Consider the following 15,126-nt stretch of genomic DNA (forward strand, 5'->3'; position numbering starts at 1 on the left):
ATTTTTGCAGCTGCTGAAGATGTGTTGTGCTTCCATCATACAGTTTGTTTTTCGGTTAAAAGTAGTTCATTTTTTTATTTGATTTAGTTAAACTTACTTTTGCAGCCCTTAGGAAATGATGGTTACAGTAGCTTTGATTTTGGTTCTCATGTTTGCTTTTATACTGCATCATAGTAGAAGATTACAGTTATCAAAGGTATATATTTCATACCAATGACGGTGTTAAATATGTTTTGATTGCTATTTACATACAAGGTCTGATCATTACAAACATTCACTTCAAATCAAATAATAGTACACAGTGTTATACTAGATCATTTTAAACTAATGTTGAGGGCTCACAGGAAAAGAAATATAATACACGGAAATTTAACTAAAAAGGGAGATTATTTATGTTTCCATCTCACCTTATTAGTATCCTTCCTATTTCTTTAACATCCTTGGAGACATGGGTTACTTTTTCATACGTCTCGTTATTATCATTGCAGTAATTGAGACGATTACTGGCCTGATTGTTCTAGATGACCTTGAGCTGTGTCAGCACATGCTTGCGATAATCAGCAAGAGCCCACATTGGGTATACATTTCTATATAGTGCATAGTGTAGCATGCAATTTTTCATAAAGACTCCTGCTATTTCCTGCATTACAAAGATGAAAAATGTTCAAAGTGTTGACCCATGGAGCACTAGATACAGTAACTCTTGTTTCGACTGCAACTAGAGGTGGAAACTGAGTGGGTGGTTAACTGGTCATAGTAGGTAATTTTTGGCACGGTGTCAAAACAGGTCATGTCAGATTAGTTGACCCGGAGCTTGAGTGCCTCCATTTGTCAAATACAGTTATACAAAAATTTATTACTTTAACTATAAGATATAATTGAATGAAATGAATTAGGAGGTTGTATACCAGTTTCAAACTGTGTGACCCGTATCCTTTTAAGCTAGTCTTTAAAATGTAGTAGTTTGACCCATTTAAAATAAAAGGTATCCTGAACTAACCCGTTCTAAAGTAAATGGGTCAAAATTTCCCCCCTTTGCATTACCTGTTGAGGAAAATCACCATTTTCCAACTGGGAGTTGATTAACAACTTGGCCGCTCTGTGTAGAGGTGTAGCGTCTCTCTCCACCTGTTCATTTGTACAAGTTAGTTAAAATGTTTTACTTATTGTTTATAGTTTGGAATACTAAACTTACCTGTCGAGAATGGATCAGTCCCATTAACGCCCATGCAGTGTGTACCAAGTTGGACCGACCTCCTTCCAAGGGTATGTATTTCTATTTTTTGCAAAAAAAAAAAAAAAAAAAAAAAAAAAAAAAAAAAAAAAAAAAAATTAAGGAATTAGATTATTTATCGTATTTAGTTATTTATTTCACATGTTATGTTGTAATGTTACCTTTTCTGGGCAGGATTTGTAACTTTCTCCCCAACCACCATCTTCCAGCTGTGTTTCCAGTAGAAATTTGACACCTTTACGAATCACTGCACAATTTTCGTACCTCTTTCCAATTGCTGCCAGTCCTCCAAGAGCAAACCAGGTACCGTATATAAAGCACACGCCCCAGTTTCCATACCTAATTACCACACTTTCTCATGTTAACAAAACAGCAAGAAAAATGTTTAAAAAAAAAAAAAAAAAATTTCTGTTAAATAAAAACCATGAACCATCTTGCATTTGTATTTTTTCCAGGTATCTACTTGCACCCATAAGGAAATTTTCTATCTCTTTTTTCCTATGTCCTGGGTATAACGTCTTAAACAACACAAGGGCCTGCATTGCTGATGATGTGCACTCGACATACCTAATTACCAAATTTTGTAAGATTTTTTTGCTGACCTTATATTTTAAAAAAGATGTTATATAGAACTTGTAATGTAATACATATTGCAGTCTTACTCATGCTCAATGACGATATCAGCAAAGAACTCCGTAGGATTAAGAATCTACAGCAAAAAATAAAAACTACATTGGTAAACATTTTTAAAAAGTTCGACATTTTTTTTTTTTTTTTTTTTCACATGGACTCTTGATGCATACCTCGAGCCATTCAGATGATCCTGCCGGTTCCCAAGCTGCTAACCCACCATTCTTACTCTATATGTTAAGTCACAGTCAAATAAGACTCTTTATTACCACATCTAATGATATTGAATGCATATCCATCCTTTACTTATAATTCATATGTTTAAGAATTTTATTCAAGTAATGTACGACGCTGACCTGTAAAGAAAGCATTACGTTTACAGCATCGTTCAGTTGCTCTGGTTTCATTTGTTCACCAACAATTTCTGGCGGCATGGTTGAGAATAGGAGACAACACTAGTGGATAGACTCATATATCATAAGGAAAGGACTAATTAAAAAATTATTTAATTATGAACTCTTAGAGTGGTCCCAACGCTACGTCCTCCACCCCCGCCCACCCTCGCCCACCCTGGGCGCCGTTGGCACCAACCCAGCCCAGCTACCGCCCTCGAGTCGCCCAGGTGGTTTCGTCCAGGTGATTTACTATTCTGAGCAGAATTGAGGGCGAAAAAATATGGGTTTTTGACCCGTTGACAGCCACCAACGGCTACCTTCACCTCCAACGGCTCCTAACGGCTATTTTCCTTTTTTGTTTTTTTTTGTTTTTTGTTTTTTTTTCTTTTTTTACTCTATTTATACTCCACATTTCAACCCCATTTTACACACAACTTTCATCTTACTTCTCCATTTCTATTAATTTTTCTCACATCTATCACCAAAAAAATGAGTTCCAAAAAAACACCAAACAAAGGAAAAACTAAACAACGTCCGGTAGTTCAAGATCCAACCTGTGTCACGAGATTTGCCTCCCGATGAATACGATATGCTAATGCTTGCTCGAGACAAAATTAAGAAAAAATATGCGAAGAAATTGCAAAACATGAACGACGACGACGAGGAGTAGTTTGATTATTTAGCTTTTTAGTATTTTTTTTAATTGTCGTAATCTTTTAATTTTAAATTGTCGTAATGTTTTAAATTTTAACTATTGTTTTTTTTTTTAATTTTAATGAAATGGTAGTTTTATGTTTTTTATTTTTAATTTATCATATAAATATTAATAATTATTTGATAATATAAAATAATTCAAAAATAAAATAAAAAAATGGAAGGAGGAGTGTCTTTGTTGGGAGTGTTTAGTCCTGGGTTTAGTCCTGGGAAGGAAGTGAGATGGAGGTGCTGATGTGGCGCTGAATAGTTGGTTAGTCCTGGAAGACATTGTGTCATGGTTGGGAGCACTCTAATTGAATTCTTAAAAATACCTTTAATCCTTCAGAAGTGCAATCAGAAACTTGCCATCCATGATCTTGATCTGAAAAGGTCCATGATCCTTTAGATATATGTCTGTGCATGCTTTTGAAGTCCCCAGAAGGGTTGTCTTTAACCTACACAAAAGTTGATAAATAACCGATCCAGATCAAAAGAGTATAATACGGTACCTAGTGAGAAATAATGAAAAAATAATTTACGTTTGAACACTTGTAGTATCGTCAAACAGATTCATATATGTCAATGTAACAACTCATGTAACGCCCTCGATCATCGGATCTATTTTTCTTTATTTATAATAATAGGTTTTTGGGGAAAAAAAATTAATGAAAAAATATATACATAAATTATTTAACACCTGTGACGCTTTAATAAATTCATGTCCTTTTTTTAATGTTGAACCAATTTCTTCAGTTAGATCAGTAGCCAATAGAGCTTGAATGGCAAAACCAGCATCCCACTGTTGACTACCAAAACTCTGTTTCCAAATTATGATTGCAATTAGAACAATTAACAATTAAAAGGCTTAATGTGAACAATAATGTTTAGCATATAGCAAGTTTTTTACCTGCATTTTCATTCCATCTTCTGCAACCCAAAGATAATCTGGGATTCGCGCAAGGTGTTTTTTGAAACAAACACCATTTGGATCCTCAACCCAGCAAGCAAGCATACACAATGACTGAACAACAATGGTCATATTTTCATTTTCTGATTGTACTTACTAAAATAATAATATACAATAATTTTGTTATAAAGATTATTCATCGGCTTACTTTTTCGACACAACCGATTGTAATATATCGACTGTTCTCATCTTCATAATGGATATGATTCATTGTTGTTTGGAGTGCTCTATTGCGCAATTTGTTAAACGGCCAGCGATTCAGTAGAGGTTCAGTTAAAACATAAAGACTGTCCCACATCAAATCTTGTAGTAAAGGATGAGGATAGTATAAGTCCTCCTGAAATGGGTATTAGATCAAATATAATGCAACTCAAATGTTATAAATAGTTAAAAGTTTACCTTTGCGCATAAATGGCGTATGCTTCTCCAGTTGATTTCATCATAGGGTTGTAAATAGAGTTCATTTCTAAGTTCCATAACCAACGGAGTAATAGGGCCAACAAATCTTTTTCCATATAAGTATGACATCGGCATGTATACTAGCCGACTATAGCACAACATTTTTGCTGCAGTTATACGAAGAAAATTATAGATAATCATACATTATATTACTTGAATAATCATATAATTTTATAAATGTTAGTATTTGAGAACTAACCTGGATACATAGGTAGGAATGAAGGAAGAATCCAAAACTCTGGGGGCATTGGGTTTGTTCCAGCCCACTCACATACACCAAGTATCTAAATACAAACAACCTTGTATTAATATTAATTATGTTTGATTTATCAAAGTAATAAGCTTGTTAAAGGTGATTATATTGCTCGGTCGGTCAATTTGGTAACAGGTCAACAACATGGGTTTGGGTCAAATCAGCTCATTCTAACAAGAGTCGTCTTAGAATACAAAATGTACATTTCATGTTTAGGGTAAAAGTTGACTTGGATCAGAAGAGTTGACCTTCATCACTTCCAGATTTAACAAAGTCACAATGCAACATAAACAGAAGACACAACGGCCACATCAGAACAGGTCTTTCCTATAGGGGTTCCAAAAGTATAATTGAATCCAAACCTCTTTTAGAATCTGTAATGATTTGTGTTTATAAGAACACACTTGTAATGAAACAAAAATATCAATTCAAGTTTATAAAAAACTGATCAATAAAAATCACATTACAGTATTTTAATTATCTTAAACAACAAGTCGGGTTGGGCCATCCACGAACACTCCTGTTACCATATTTTGATTATTACTCCTATATAAATAGTGAAGTAATGCATCATGGTTATACAACTATACATAGACAAATTAGTGAAGTAATTTATCTTCATTGTAAAGCTGCATAGGAGGCATATAACCAGTCTGACATATATTCAGTATCTGTCTTTACCAATTTAATTCCTAAGCCCTTTTAACAAGAGTCGTTTATATGGCTGGGCTGAGCTGGGCAACTTGGTAACAGGTCAACATGATTTGGGTCAAATCAGATCATTTTAACAAGAGTCGGGTTGGGCCATTGACTCCTTATTAGGTACTCCATACATAGTACTAAATTTTTTGACTTTAGATTCAATATTCGTGTTTTACTAATTAATTCAGGAGCTCAGTTAATTCCTTTTATTGTTTTTATTTTATATTATAATAATTAATTAATATTAATATAATATATGGAGAAAGATGTCTTACTGAGAGCCATGTTTTGCCCCATGATGGAATGGCTGTAACACTGCCATGATCAAGAATCCATTTACGAGCTTTGGTGCACGCACCGTTTAAACCACCATCAGGACCTTCTCCTAAAAGTCGCATACAAATGTAACTGAGTGTGGTACAGAACATTGTGCTATGACCTTCGATGTGAAACCCCCATCCACCGTCTTCATTCTGTTATTTACAGTTGCTGTATGTTAATATATACTCTGTTTTCAGTTAACTAATCACATTTTAGTAACAATTATTATACCTGATGACAATATGTATAGCGTAGAATTTCTTTTCGATATTCGGCTGGAAAAACACTGTTAAGATGTCCGGTAATATACAAGACAATGACCTGCAATTTGTTAATTTGGTAGACGGTTTTAAGTTAGTTTAACTTTTTTAATCCATCAATTCGAGTTAAGTTTCACTTCTGATTAGTCAAATGGACTTAAAATCCCTCCAACTCCTACATCATTTTATTCAGAGATTATTTTATTATTTGAATAACTTGTTTCAGAAATCATATTTAACAAACAAATTCTAAACAATATTTTTTTTCTTTCTGAGAAAGGTCCTTAGACCACTCCTAATGGGGCGTGAGTTTTTTTAGTCAGATAAGGTGGCAGCACATGTGGCCAAAACTAACACCAACTAACACTTCTAATGGGGCGTCAGTTTTGACATTATAGGAGTGTTAGTCAGTTTTGTGACGGATTTATTTATATCCGTGAGTTTTGCATGGTCCAATCACAAAATTTCCAATTTTAATTATTTTATTTTTTCCCATCTCATTTCCAATCAGATTTTACCACATCACCCTACCAAATATTTAACACAAAAGTTAAAAAATGTCAGAAAACTGACATTGGCAAATCGCAGTCGGATTGCACTTTTTGGTCAAACTGTCCGTGATATCATCGCCACTGTTAGGAATGGTCTTAAAATTAAACAGACCAGACCAGTTAACTAACAGACTTACCCATTTTGACCCAACCCCTTATGACCAGTTACCCAATTAACCCGACCCGCCCATTTTGCCACCCATAGCAGATCATGAAAGCTTACCAATGGCTGCATGAAATACAAGGGACCAGCGTTTTCGGCTGGCCAATGACCATCGTCAGCCTGCAATGCTGCAAAGAAGTTAACCGACCTCTTCAATGTGGTTGTAGCTTTTTCGTAAGTAATATCTTCACCATCCTCTATTTTCACCTGCGGTATCGTCTGTTCAAATCCCTTATCTCTTAAAAACTGCATATTCACATGCATGCAATATATTAATTTAATTAGTAACAAATTCATAACCAAATATATAAAAATCTACAAAATTCACATATCCAAACTTTGTATGAAACAGAGAAAAGGACCGAACCTGCATACGCCAAAGAACATCACTATTAGGCTTAACTTTGCGTCTGTTGTTCCAATAATTGGTACACGCTTGTTCCACCTCAGCACGCTCTTCAGGAGTACCATCATCCGGATCAAACTCCCATGTTTGCCTTCCAACAAAGTTGTTAGTACTGTACAAGTAAGGATCGTTGCCGCCTTTTGCTATTTTTAATCTCCACATCTTTTTTATCAAGAAAAATATATTTATAAATGAAACTATTAACTGCCTGTTATGTGAAGAAGGTTGTCTGTGTACTTATCTATTTAAGTACATCAAAAACCATGGCAGGTAGACAATATTATACTAAAAAAGGAATTATAGCAATAGAATAATAATATGAGTCTGTGATACTAAATTGTAAGTTCTTGCTACTTCCTTCAAGGTGTATATGCTGAAAACACGCAATTAGATTACATATGGTCAAAAACAGCATGTTAAGTTGTTGCTACTTGCTAATGCCCCACGTCTAAATCATATTTTTTTTTTAAATATGATGACCCTAATCATCCATATATTTTCTATTAATTAAAAATATTTTATTGTGTCTACATTACAAGATTTTAGCCACTTTTAGTGGACTAGTGGTGAATCTATAAAAATTATGTACAAATCACCCTTCGTTTTGAAACCATATACAACCATCACTGTACAATTATACATCATTAAGTTAATTTACGCTGTTTAGAGAACATGGTTAATTTTTTTTTTTAACGACGATTTTTTAGCATCAGTAGATCATTTATTTCAACGGTCCTCGTCATTTGCACGTATCACACACGTTCGGCGGAAACCCGACCCGATCGACGGTACCCGGGAACACATCCATTCGGGCAGTGTTCCTGGGTAGAGGTCCGTGAACGAATCCGGTAAAACCTCCCTATAGGGTCAATATATACAACCATTATTGGTGTTCAATTGTTTTAAAGAAAAAAATGTTATCTTTAAGGATCGAACGCATGAACTCTCCCTATCCCATGACACAAAGTACATGGGGAACCGTTGGGCTATGCCCGCAAGTTCAGAGAACATGGTTAGTTAACGTAGATTGTTTTTATTTGAACAAAAAAAAAACAACAGTTATATATTCGTGAAAAAGAAAAAGAAAAAAAAAAAAAGGTCGTGTTGAGAACTTGGGATGTGATGTGAGTTACCTTTTTAGAAAAAAAAAGATTGGTTTTATAAGGATTAAATACATTTGTAGACACAAGAACGATCGAGTTTAAGGATGCAAACTTACGTGTACTGATTAACCAAAATTTTAATTGTCTCACGTGACTTGGACTCTTGGACTTGATGTGTCAGTTTAGGCCACTTACAATGGTTTAATTCTTTAACACTACTTTTACCCGTCACATTAGCGCCACATCAGCACAACACTTTAACATTTCTTTCACACTCCTTTCACTAAACCCTCACAATCATAAACTTCACCACCCCACTTTACCCATTTTTTATTATTATTTAAAACTTAAAATATAAATATAAATAACATTTATAAACTAAAAAAAATACAAATAAAATTAATAAAAAACACGATTACATTAAATAATTAAAATAAGATTACAATAAAATTAAAATTAAACTACGAGTACATAAAAACTACGATTAAATTAAAATAAACTAATTTATTCGGGAAACAAACACAAACACATTTTTATTCGGAATCCGAATCCGAAAAAAACGTCCGTTGATGTCGTAAGCAGGTTGCGAGGGTATGTAACGGCCACTGTCATCGCACCCTTGGTTGAGTTCTTCCATGTAACGTCAACCCAATGATTCCGCATCTTCATAAATTAAATAAAGAGAAATCCGTTTGACACCTTCCTCGACGGCATCTTTTATCCCGTACCAACGATCGTCGATAGTAAGATACGTAGCCGCCAAAGTGGGATCGGACTCATCTTCAAAAAACATTATGTCCGACCATTCGAACGCAACAAGGTGGCGATGGGTAACGGAGCCTGGTAACGTACGATTGCATGCGGCCTTATATTCAGGATCAATCTATGTTGATAGTTGGCAATATAATAATCCACGACTTATGAATCGGTATTGTAAGTAACTAGAGGGGAGGTGAATAGTTACTTGATACGTTTTTAACACTTTTTCGATTGATCACCAAATTTGATTAACTATGATCAACCAATTCAACTCAAACTTGATGTGTGTGGTGTGTATGTTCAAAATGATAAGTAAAGTAATGCAAAGAACATAGACACAAGGATTTATAGTGGTTTGGGTGGATGTTAACTAATCTACCTTAATCCACTCCCCGATTACACTAATCGGGATTTCTTGCTTCACTAAGCACTTTTCTCCAAACCCGGTGTGAAATGTCCCGTTCTTATTGATTAAAAACGTTCCATATTAATTGATTTCGTTGCGAGGTTTTGACCTCTATATGAGACGTTTTTCAAAGACTGCATTCATTTTTAAAACAAACCATAACCTTTATTTCATAAATAAAGGTTTAAAAAGCTTTACGTAGATTATCAAATAATGATAATCTAAAATATCCTGTTTACACACGACCATTACATAATGGTTTACAATACAAATATGTTACATCGAAATCAGTTTCTTGAATGCAGTTTTTACACAATATCATACAAACATGGACTCCAAATCTTGTCCTTATTTTAGTATGCAACAGCGGAAGCTCTTAGTATTCACCTGAGAATAAACATGCTTTAAACGTCAACAAAAATGTTGGTGAGTTATAGGTTTAACCTATATATATCAAATCGTAACAATAGACCACAAGATTTCATATTTCAATACACATCCCATACATAGAGATAAAAACATTCATATGGTGAACACCTGGTAACCGACATTAACAAGATGCATATATAAGAATATCCCCATCATTCCGGGACACCCTTCGGATATGATATAAATTTCGAAGTACTAAAGCATCCGGTACTTTGGATGGGGTTTGTTAGGCCCAATAGATCTATCTTTAGGATTCGCGTCAATTAGGGTGTCTGTTCCCTAATTCTTAGATTACCAGACTTAATAAAAAAGGGCATATTCAATTTCGATAATTCAACCATAGAATGTAGTTTCACGTACTTGTGTCTATTTTGTAAATCATTTATAAAACCTGCATGTATTCTCATCCCAAAAATATTAGATTTTAAAAGTGGGACTATAACTCACTTTCACAGATTTTTACTTCGTCGGGAAGTAAGACTTGGCCACTGGTTGATTCACGAACCTATAACAATATATACATATATATCAAAGTATGTTCAAAATATATTTACAACACTTTTAATATATTTTGATGTTTTAAGTTTATTAAGTCAGCTGTCATCGTTAGTAACCTACAACTAGTTGTCCACAGTTAGATGTACAGAAATAAATCGATAAATATTATCTTGAATCAATCCACGACCCAGTGTATACGTATCTCAGTATTGATCACAACTCAAACTATATATATTTTGGAATGAACCTCAACCCTGTATAGCTAACTCCAACATTCACATATAGAGTGTCTATGGTTGTTCCGAAATATATATAGATGTGTCGACATGATAGGTCGAAACATTGTATACGTGTCTATGGTATCTCAAGATTACATAATATACAATACAATTTGATTAAGTTATGGTTGGAATAGATTTGTTACCAATTTTCACGTAGCTAAAATGAGAAAAATTATCCAATCTTGTTTTACCCATAACTTCTTCATTTTAAATCCGTTTTGAGTGAATCAAATTGCTATGATTTCATATTGAACTATATTTTATGAATCTAAACATAAAAAGTATAGGTTTATAGTCGGAAAAATAAGTTACAAGTCGTTTTTGTAAAGGTAGTCATTTCAGTTGAAAGAACGACGTCTAGATGACCGTTTTAGAAAACATACTTCCACTTTGAGTTTAACCATAATTTTTGGATATAGTTTCATGTTCATAATAAAAATCATTTTCCCAGAATAACAACTTTTAAATCAAAGTTTATCATAGTTTTTTAATTAACTAACCCAAAACAGCCCGCGGTGTTACTATGACGGCGTAAATCCGGTTTTACGGTGTTTTTCGTGTTTTCAGGTTTTAAATCATTAAGTTAGAATATCATATAGATATATAACATGTGTTTAGTTGATTTTAAAAGTCAAGTTAGAAGGATTAATTTTATTTGCGAACAAGTTTAGAATTAACTAAACTATGTTCTAGTGATTACAAGTTTATAACGTTGAATAAGACAGCTTTTTATGTATGAATCGAATGATGTTATGAACATCATTACTACCTCAAGTTCCTTGGATAAACCTACTGGAAATGAAAAAAATGGATCTAGCTTCAAAGGATCCTTGGATGGCTTGAAAGTTCTTGAAGCAGAATCATGACACGAAAACAATTTCAAGTAAGATTTCCACTCGAAATAAGATTGTTATAGTTATATAAATTGAATTAAAGTTTGAATATGATTATTACCTTGTATTAGAAAGATAACCTACTGTAATTAACAAAGGTTTCTTGATCTTGGATGATTACTTGGAATGAATTTAGAAAACTTGGAAGTAAACTTGCAATCTTGGAAGTATTCTTGATTTTATGAAACTAGAACTTTTGAAATTTATGAAGAACACTTAGAACTTGAAGATAGAACTTGAGAGAGATCAATTATATGAAGAAAATTGAAGAATGAAAGTGTTTGTTAGTGTTTTTGGTCGTTGGTGTATGGATTAGATATAAAGGATATGTAATTTTGTTTTCATGTAAATAAGTCATGAATGATTACTCATATTTTTGTAATTTTATGAGATACTTCATGCTAGTTGCCAAATGATGGTTCCCACATGTGTTAGGTGACTCACATGAGCTGCTAAGAGCTGATCATTGGAGTGTATATACCAATAGTACATACATCTAAAAGCTGTGAATTGTACGAGTACCAATACGGGTGCATACGAGTAGAATTGTTGATGAAACTGAACGAGGATGTAATTGTAAGCATTTTTGTTAAGTAGAAGTATTTTGATAAGTGTCTTGAAGTCTTTCAAAAGTGTATGAATACATATTAAAACACTACATGTATATACATTTTAACTGAGTCATTAAGTCATCGTTAGTCGTTACATGTAAACGTTGTTATGAAACCTTTAGGTTAACGATCTTGTTGAATGTTGTTAACCCATTGTTTATTATAACAAATGAGATGTTAAATTGTTATATTATCATGATATTATGATATATAATATATCTTAGTATGATATATATACAGTTAAATGTCGTTACAACGATAATCGTTACATATATGTCTCGTTTCGAAATCATTAAGTTAGTAGTCTTATTTTTACATATGTATTTAATTGTTAATACACTTAATAATATATTTACTTATCATTTAAAATAATTAACCAAGTGTATCAATATCTTAATATGATTCATATGTACCTAGTAAGACGTTGTTATAACGATAATCGTTATATATATCGTTTTCGAGTTTCTTAAATTAATAGTCTCATTTTTATGTATATAACTCATTGTTAAAATACCTAATGAGATACATATTTATAATAAAATCATGTTAACTATATATATAACCATATATATGTCATCGTATAGTTTTTACAAGTTTTAACGTTCGTGAATCACCGGTCAACTTGGGTGGTCAATTGTCTATATGAAACCTATTTCAATTAATCAAGTCTTAACAAGTTTGATTGCTTAACATGTTGGAAACACTTAATCATGTAAATAACAATTTCATTTAATATATATATATAAACATGGAAAAGTTCGGGTCACTACAGTACCTACCAGTTAAATAAATTTCGTCCCGAAATTTTAAGCAGTTGGAGGTGTTGACGTATCTTCTGAAAATAAATGCGTGTATTTCTTCTTCATCTGATCTTCACGCTCCCAGGTGAACTCGGGTCCTCTACGAGCATTCCATCGAACCTTAACAATCGGTATCTTGTTTTGTTTAAGTCTCTTAACTTCACGATCCATTATTTCGACGGGTTCTTCAATGAATTGAAGTTTTTCATTGATTTGGATTTCGTTCAACGGAATAGTGAGATCTTCTTTAGCAAAACATTTCTTCAAATTTGAGACGTGGAAAGTGTTATGTACAGCCGCGAGTTGTTGAGGTAGGTCCAGTTGGTAAGCTACTGGTCCGACACGATCTATAATCTTGAATGGTCCAATGTACCTTGGATTTAGTTTCCCCCGTTTACCAAATCGAACAACGGCTTTCTAAGGTGAAACCTTAAGCATGACCATTTCTCCAATTTCAAACTCTATATCTTTTCTTTTACTGTCTGCGTAGCTCTTTTGTCGACTCTGGGCGGTTTTCAATCTTTGTTGAATTTGGATGATTTTCTCGGTAGTTTCTTGTATTATCTCCGGACCCGTAATCTGTCTATCCCCCACTTCATTCCAACAAATTGGAGACCTGCACTTTCTACCATAAAGTGCCTGAAACAGCGCCATCTCAATATTAGAATGATAACTGTTGTTGTAGGAAAATTTTGCTAACGGTAGGTGTCGATCCCAACTGTTTCCGAAATCAATAACACATGCTCGTAGCATGTCTTCAAGCGTCAGTATCGTCCTTTCGCTCTGCCCATCAGTTTGTGGATGATAGGCAGTACTCATGTCTATACGAGTTCCTAATGCTTACTGTAATGTCTGCCAGAATCTTGAAATAAATCTGCCATCCCTATCAGAGATAATAGAGATTGGTATTCCATGTCTGGAGACGACTTCCTTCAAATACAGTCGTGCTAACTTATCCATCTTGTCATCTTCTCTTATTGGCAGGAAGTGTACTGATTTGGTGAGACGATCAACTATTACCCAAATAGTATCAAAACCACTTGCAGTCCTTGGCAATTTAGTGATGAAATCCATGGTAATGTTTTCCCATTTCCATTCTGGGATTTCGGGTTGTTGAAGTAGACCTGATGGTTTCTGATGCTCAGCTTTGACCTTAGAACACGTCAAACATTCTTCTACGTATTTAGCAACATCGGCTTTCATACCCGGCCACCAAAAATGTTTCTTGAGATCCTTGTACATCTTCCCCGTTCCAGGATGTATTGAGTATATGGTTTTATGAGCTTCTCTAAGTACCATTTCTCTCATATCTCCAAATTTTGGTACCCAAATCCTTTCAGCCCTATACCGGGTTCCGTCTTCCCGAATATTAAGATGCTTCTCCGATCCTTTGGGTATTTCATCCTTTAAGTTTCCCTCTTTTAAAACTCCTTGTTGCGCCTCCTTTATTTGAGTAGTAAGGTTATTGTGAATCATTATATTCATAGATTTTACTCGAATGGGTTCTCTGTCCTTCCTGCTCAAGGCGTCGGCTACCACATTTGCCTTCCCCGGGTGGTAACGAATCTCAAAGTCGTAATCATTCAACAATTCAATCCACCTACGCTGCCTCATATTCAGTTGTTTCTGATTAAATATGTGTTGAAGACTTTTGTGGTCGGTATATATAATACTTTTGACCCCATATAAGTAGTGCCTCCAAGTCTTTAATGCAAAAACAACCGCGCCTAATTCCAAATCATGCGTCGTATAATTTTTCTCGTGAATCTTCAATTGTCTAGACGCATAAGCAATCACCTTCGTTCGTTGCATTAATACACAACCGAGACCTTGCTTTGATGCGTCACAATAAATCACAAAATCATCATTCCCTTCAGGCAATGACAATATAGGTGCCGTAGTTAGCTTTTTCTTCAATAACTGAAACGCTTTCTCTTGTTCATCCTTCCATTCAAATTTCTTCCCTTTATGCGTTAATGCAGTCAAGGGTTTTGCTATTCTGGAAAAGTCTTGGATGAACCTTCTGTAGTAACCAGCTAGTCCTAAAAACTGGCGTATGTGTTTCGGAGTTTTCGGGGTTTCCCACTTTTCAACAGTTTCTATCTTTGCCGGATCCACCTTAATACCTTCTTTGTTCACTATGTGACCGAGGAATTGAACTTCTTCCAACCAAAATGCACACTTTGAAAACTTAGCGTACAATTCTTCCTTCCTCAATACTTCTAACACCTTTCTCAAATGTTCACTGTGTTCTTGGTCATTCTTTGAGTAAATAAGTATGTCATCAATGAAAACAATGACAAACTTGT

The 15,126-nt window shown here is 34.2% G+C and overlaps 1 protein-coding gene across 3 annotated transcripts; it reads right to left on the reverse strand.

Moving 5' to 3' along the window:
- Nucleotides 1–304: 304 nt before the first annotated feature.
- LOC139891542 (beta-amyrin synthase 2-like) lies at nucleotides 305–7,229 on the reverse strand. 3 transcript variants are annotated; one of them, XM_071874518.1, is made up of 18 exons: nucleotides 6,999–7,229; nucleotides 6,692–6,877; nucleotides 5,889–5,978; nucleotides 5,612–5,809; nucleotides 4,581–4,665; nucleotides 4,322–4,488; nucleotides 4,071–4,259; nucleotides 3,863–3,976; nucleotides 3,653–3,772; nucleotides 3,288–3,410; nucleotides 2,221–2,319; nucleotides 2,038–2,094; nucleotides 1,897–1,943; nucleotides 1,658–1,801; nucleotides 1,396–1,573; nucleotides 1,196–1,276; nucleotides 1,045–1,128; nucleotides 305–640 (listed from the first exon to the last, which is right to left on the reverse strand). In XM_071874518.1, exons 1-18 carry the CDS (start codon nucleotides 7,197–7,199, stop codon nucleotides 518–520), a joined length of 2,286 nt encoding a protein of 761 aa, XP_071730619.1. In that variant the 5' UTR covers nucleotides 7,200–7,229; the 3' UTR covers nucleotides 305–517. The 3 variants fall into 3 exon arrangements, with proteins under 3 accessions (XP_071730619.1, XP_071730618.1, XP_071730620.1); XM_071874517.1 differs by having other exon boundaries at nucleotides 1,396–1,586; nucleotides 1,650–1,801; XM_071874519.1 differs by having other exon boundaries at nucleotides 6,692–6,869; nucleotides 6,994–7,229.
- Nucleotides 7,230–15,126: the final 7,897 nt, after the last annotated feature.

This window comes from Rutidosis leptorrhynchoides, chromosome 2 (genome assembly GCF_046630445.1).
Source record: "Rutidosis leptorrhynchoides isolate AG116_Rl617_1_P2 chromosome 2, CSIRO_AGI_Rlap_v1, whole genome shotgun sequence".
Taxonomy (NCBI): domain Eukaryota; kingdom Viridiplantae; phylum Streptophyta; class Magnoliopsida; order Asterales; family Asteraceae; genus Rutidosis; species Rutidosis leptorrhynchoides.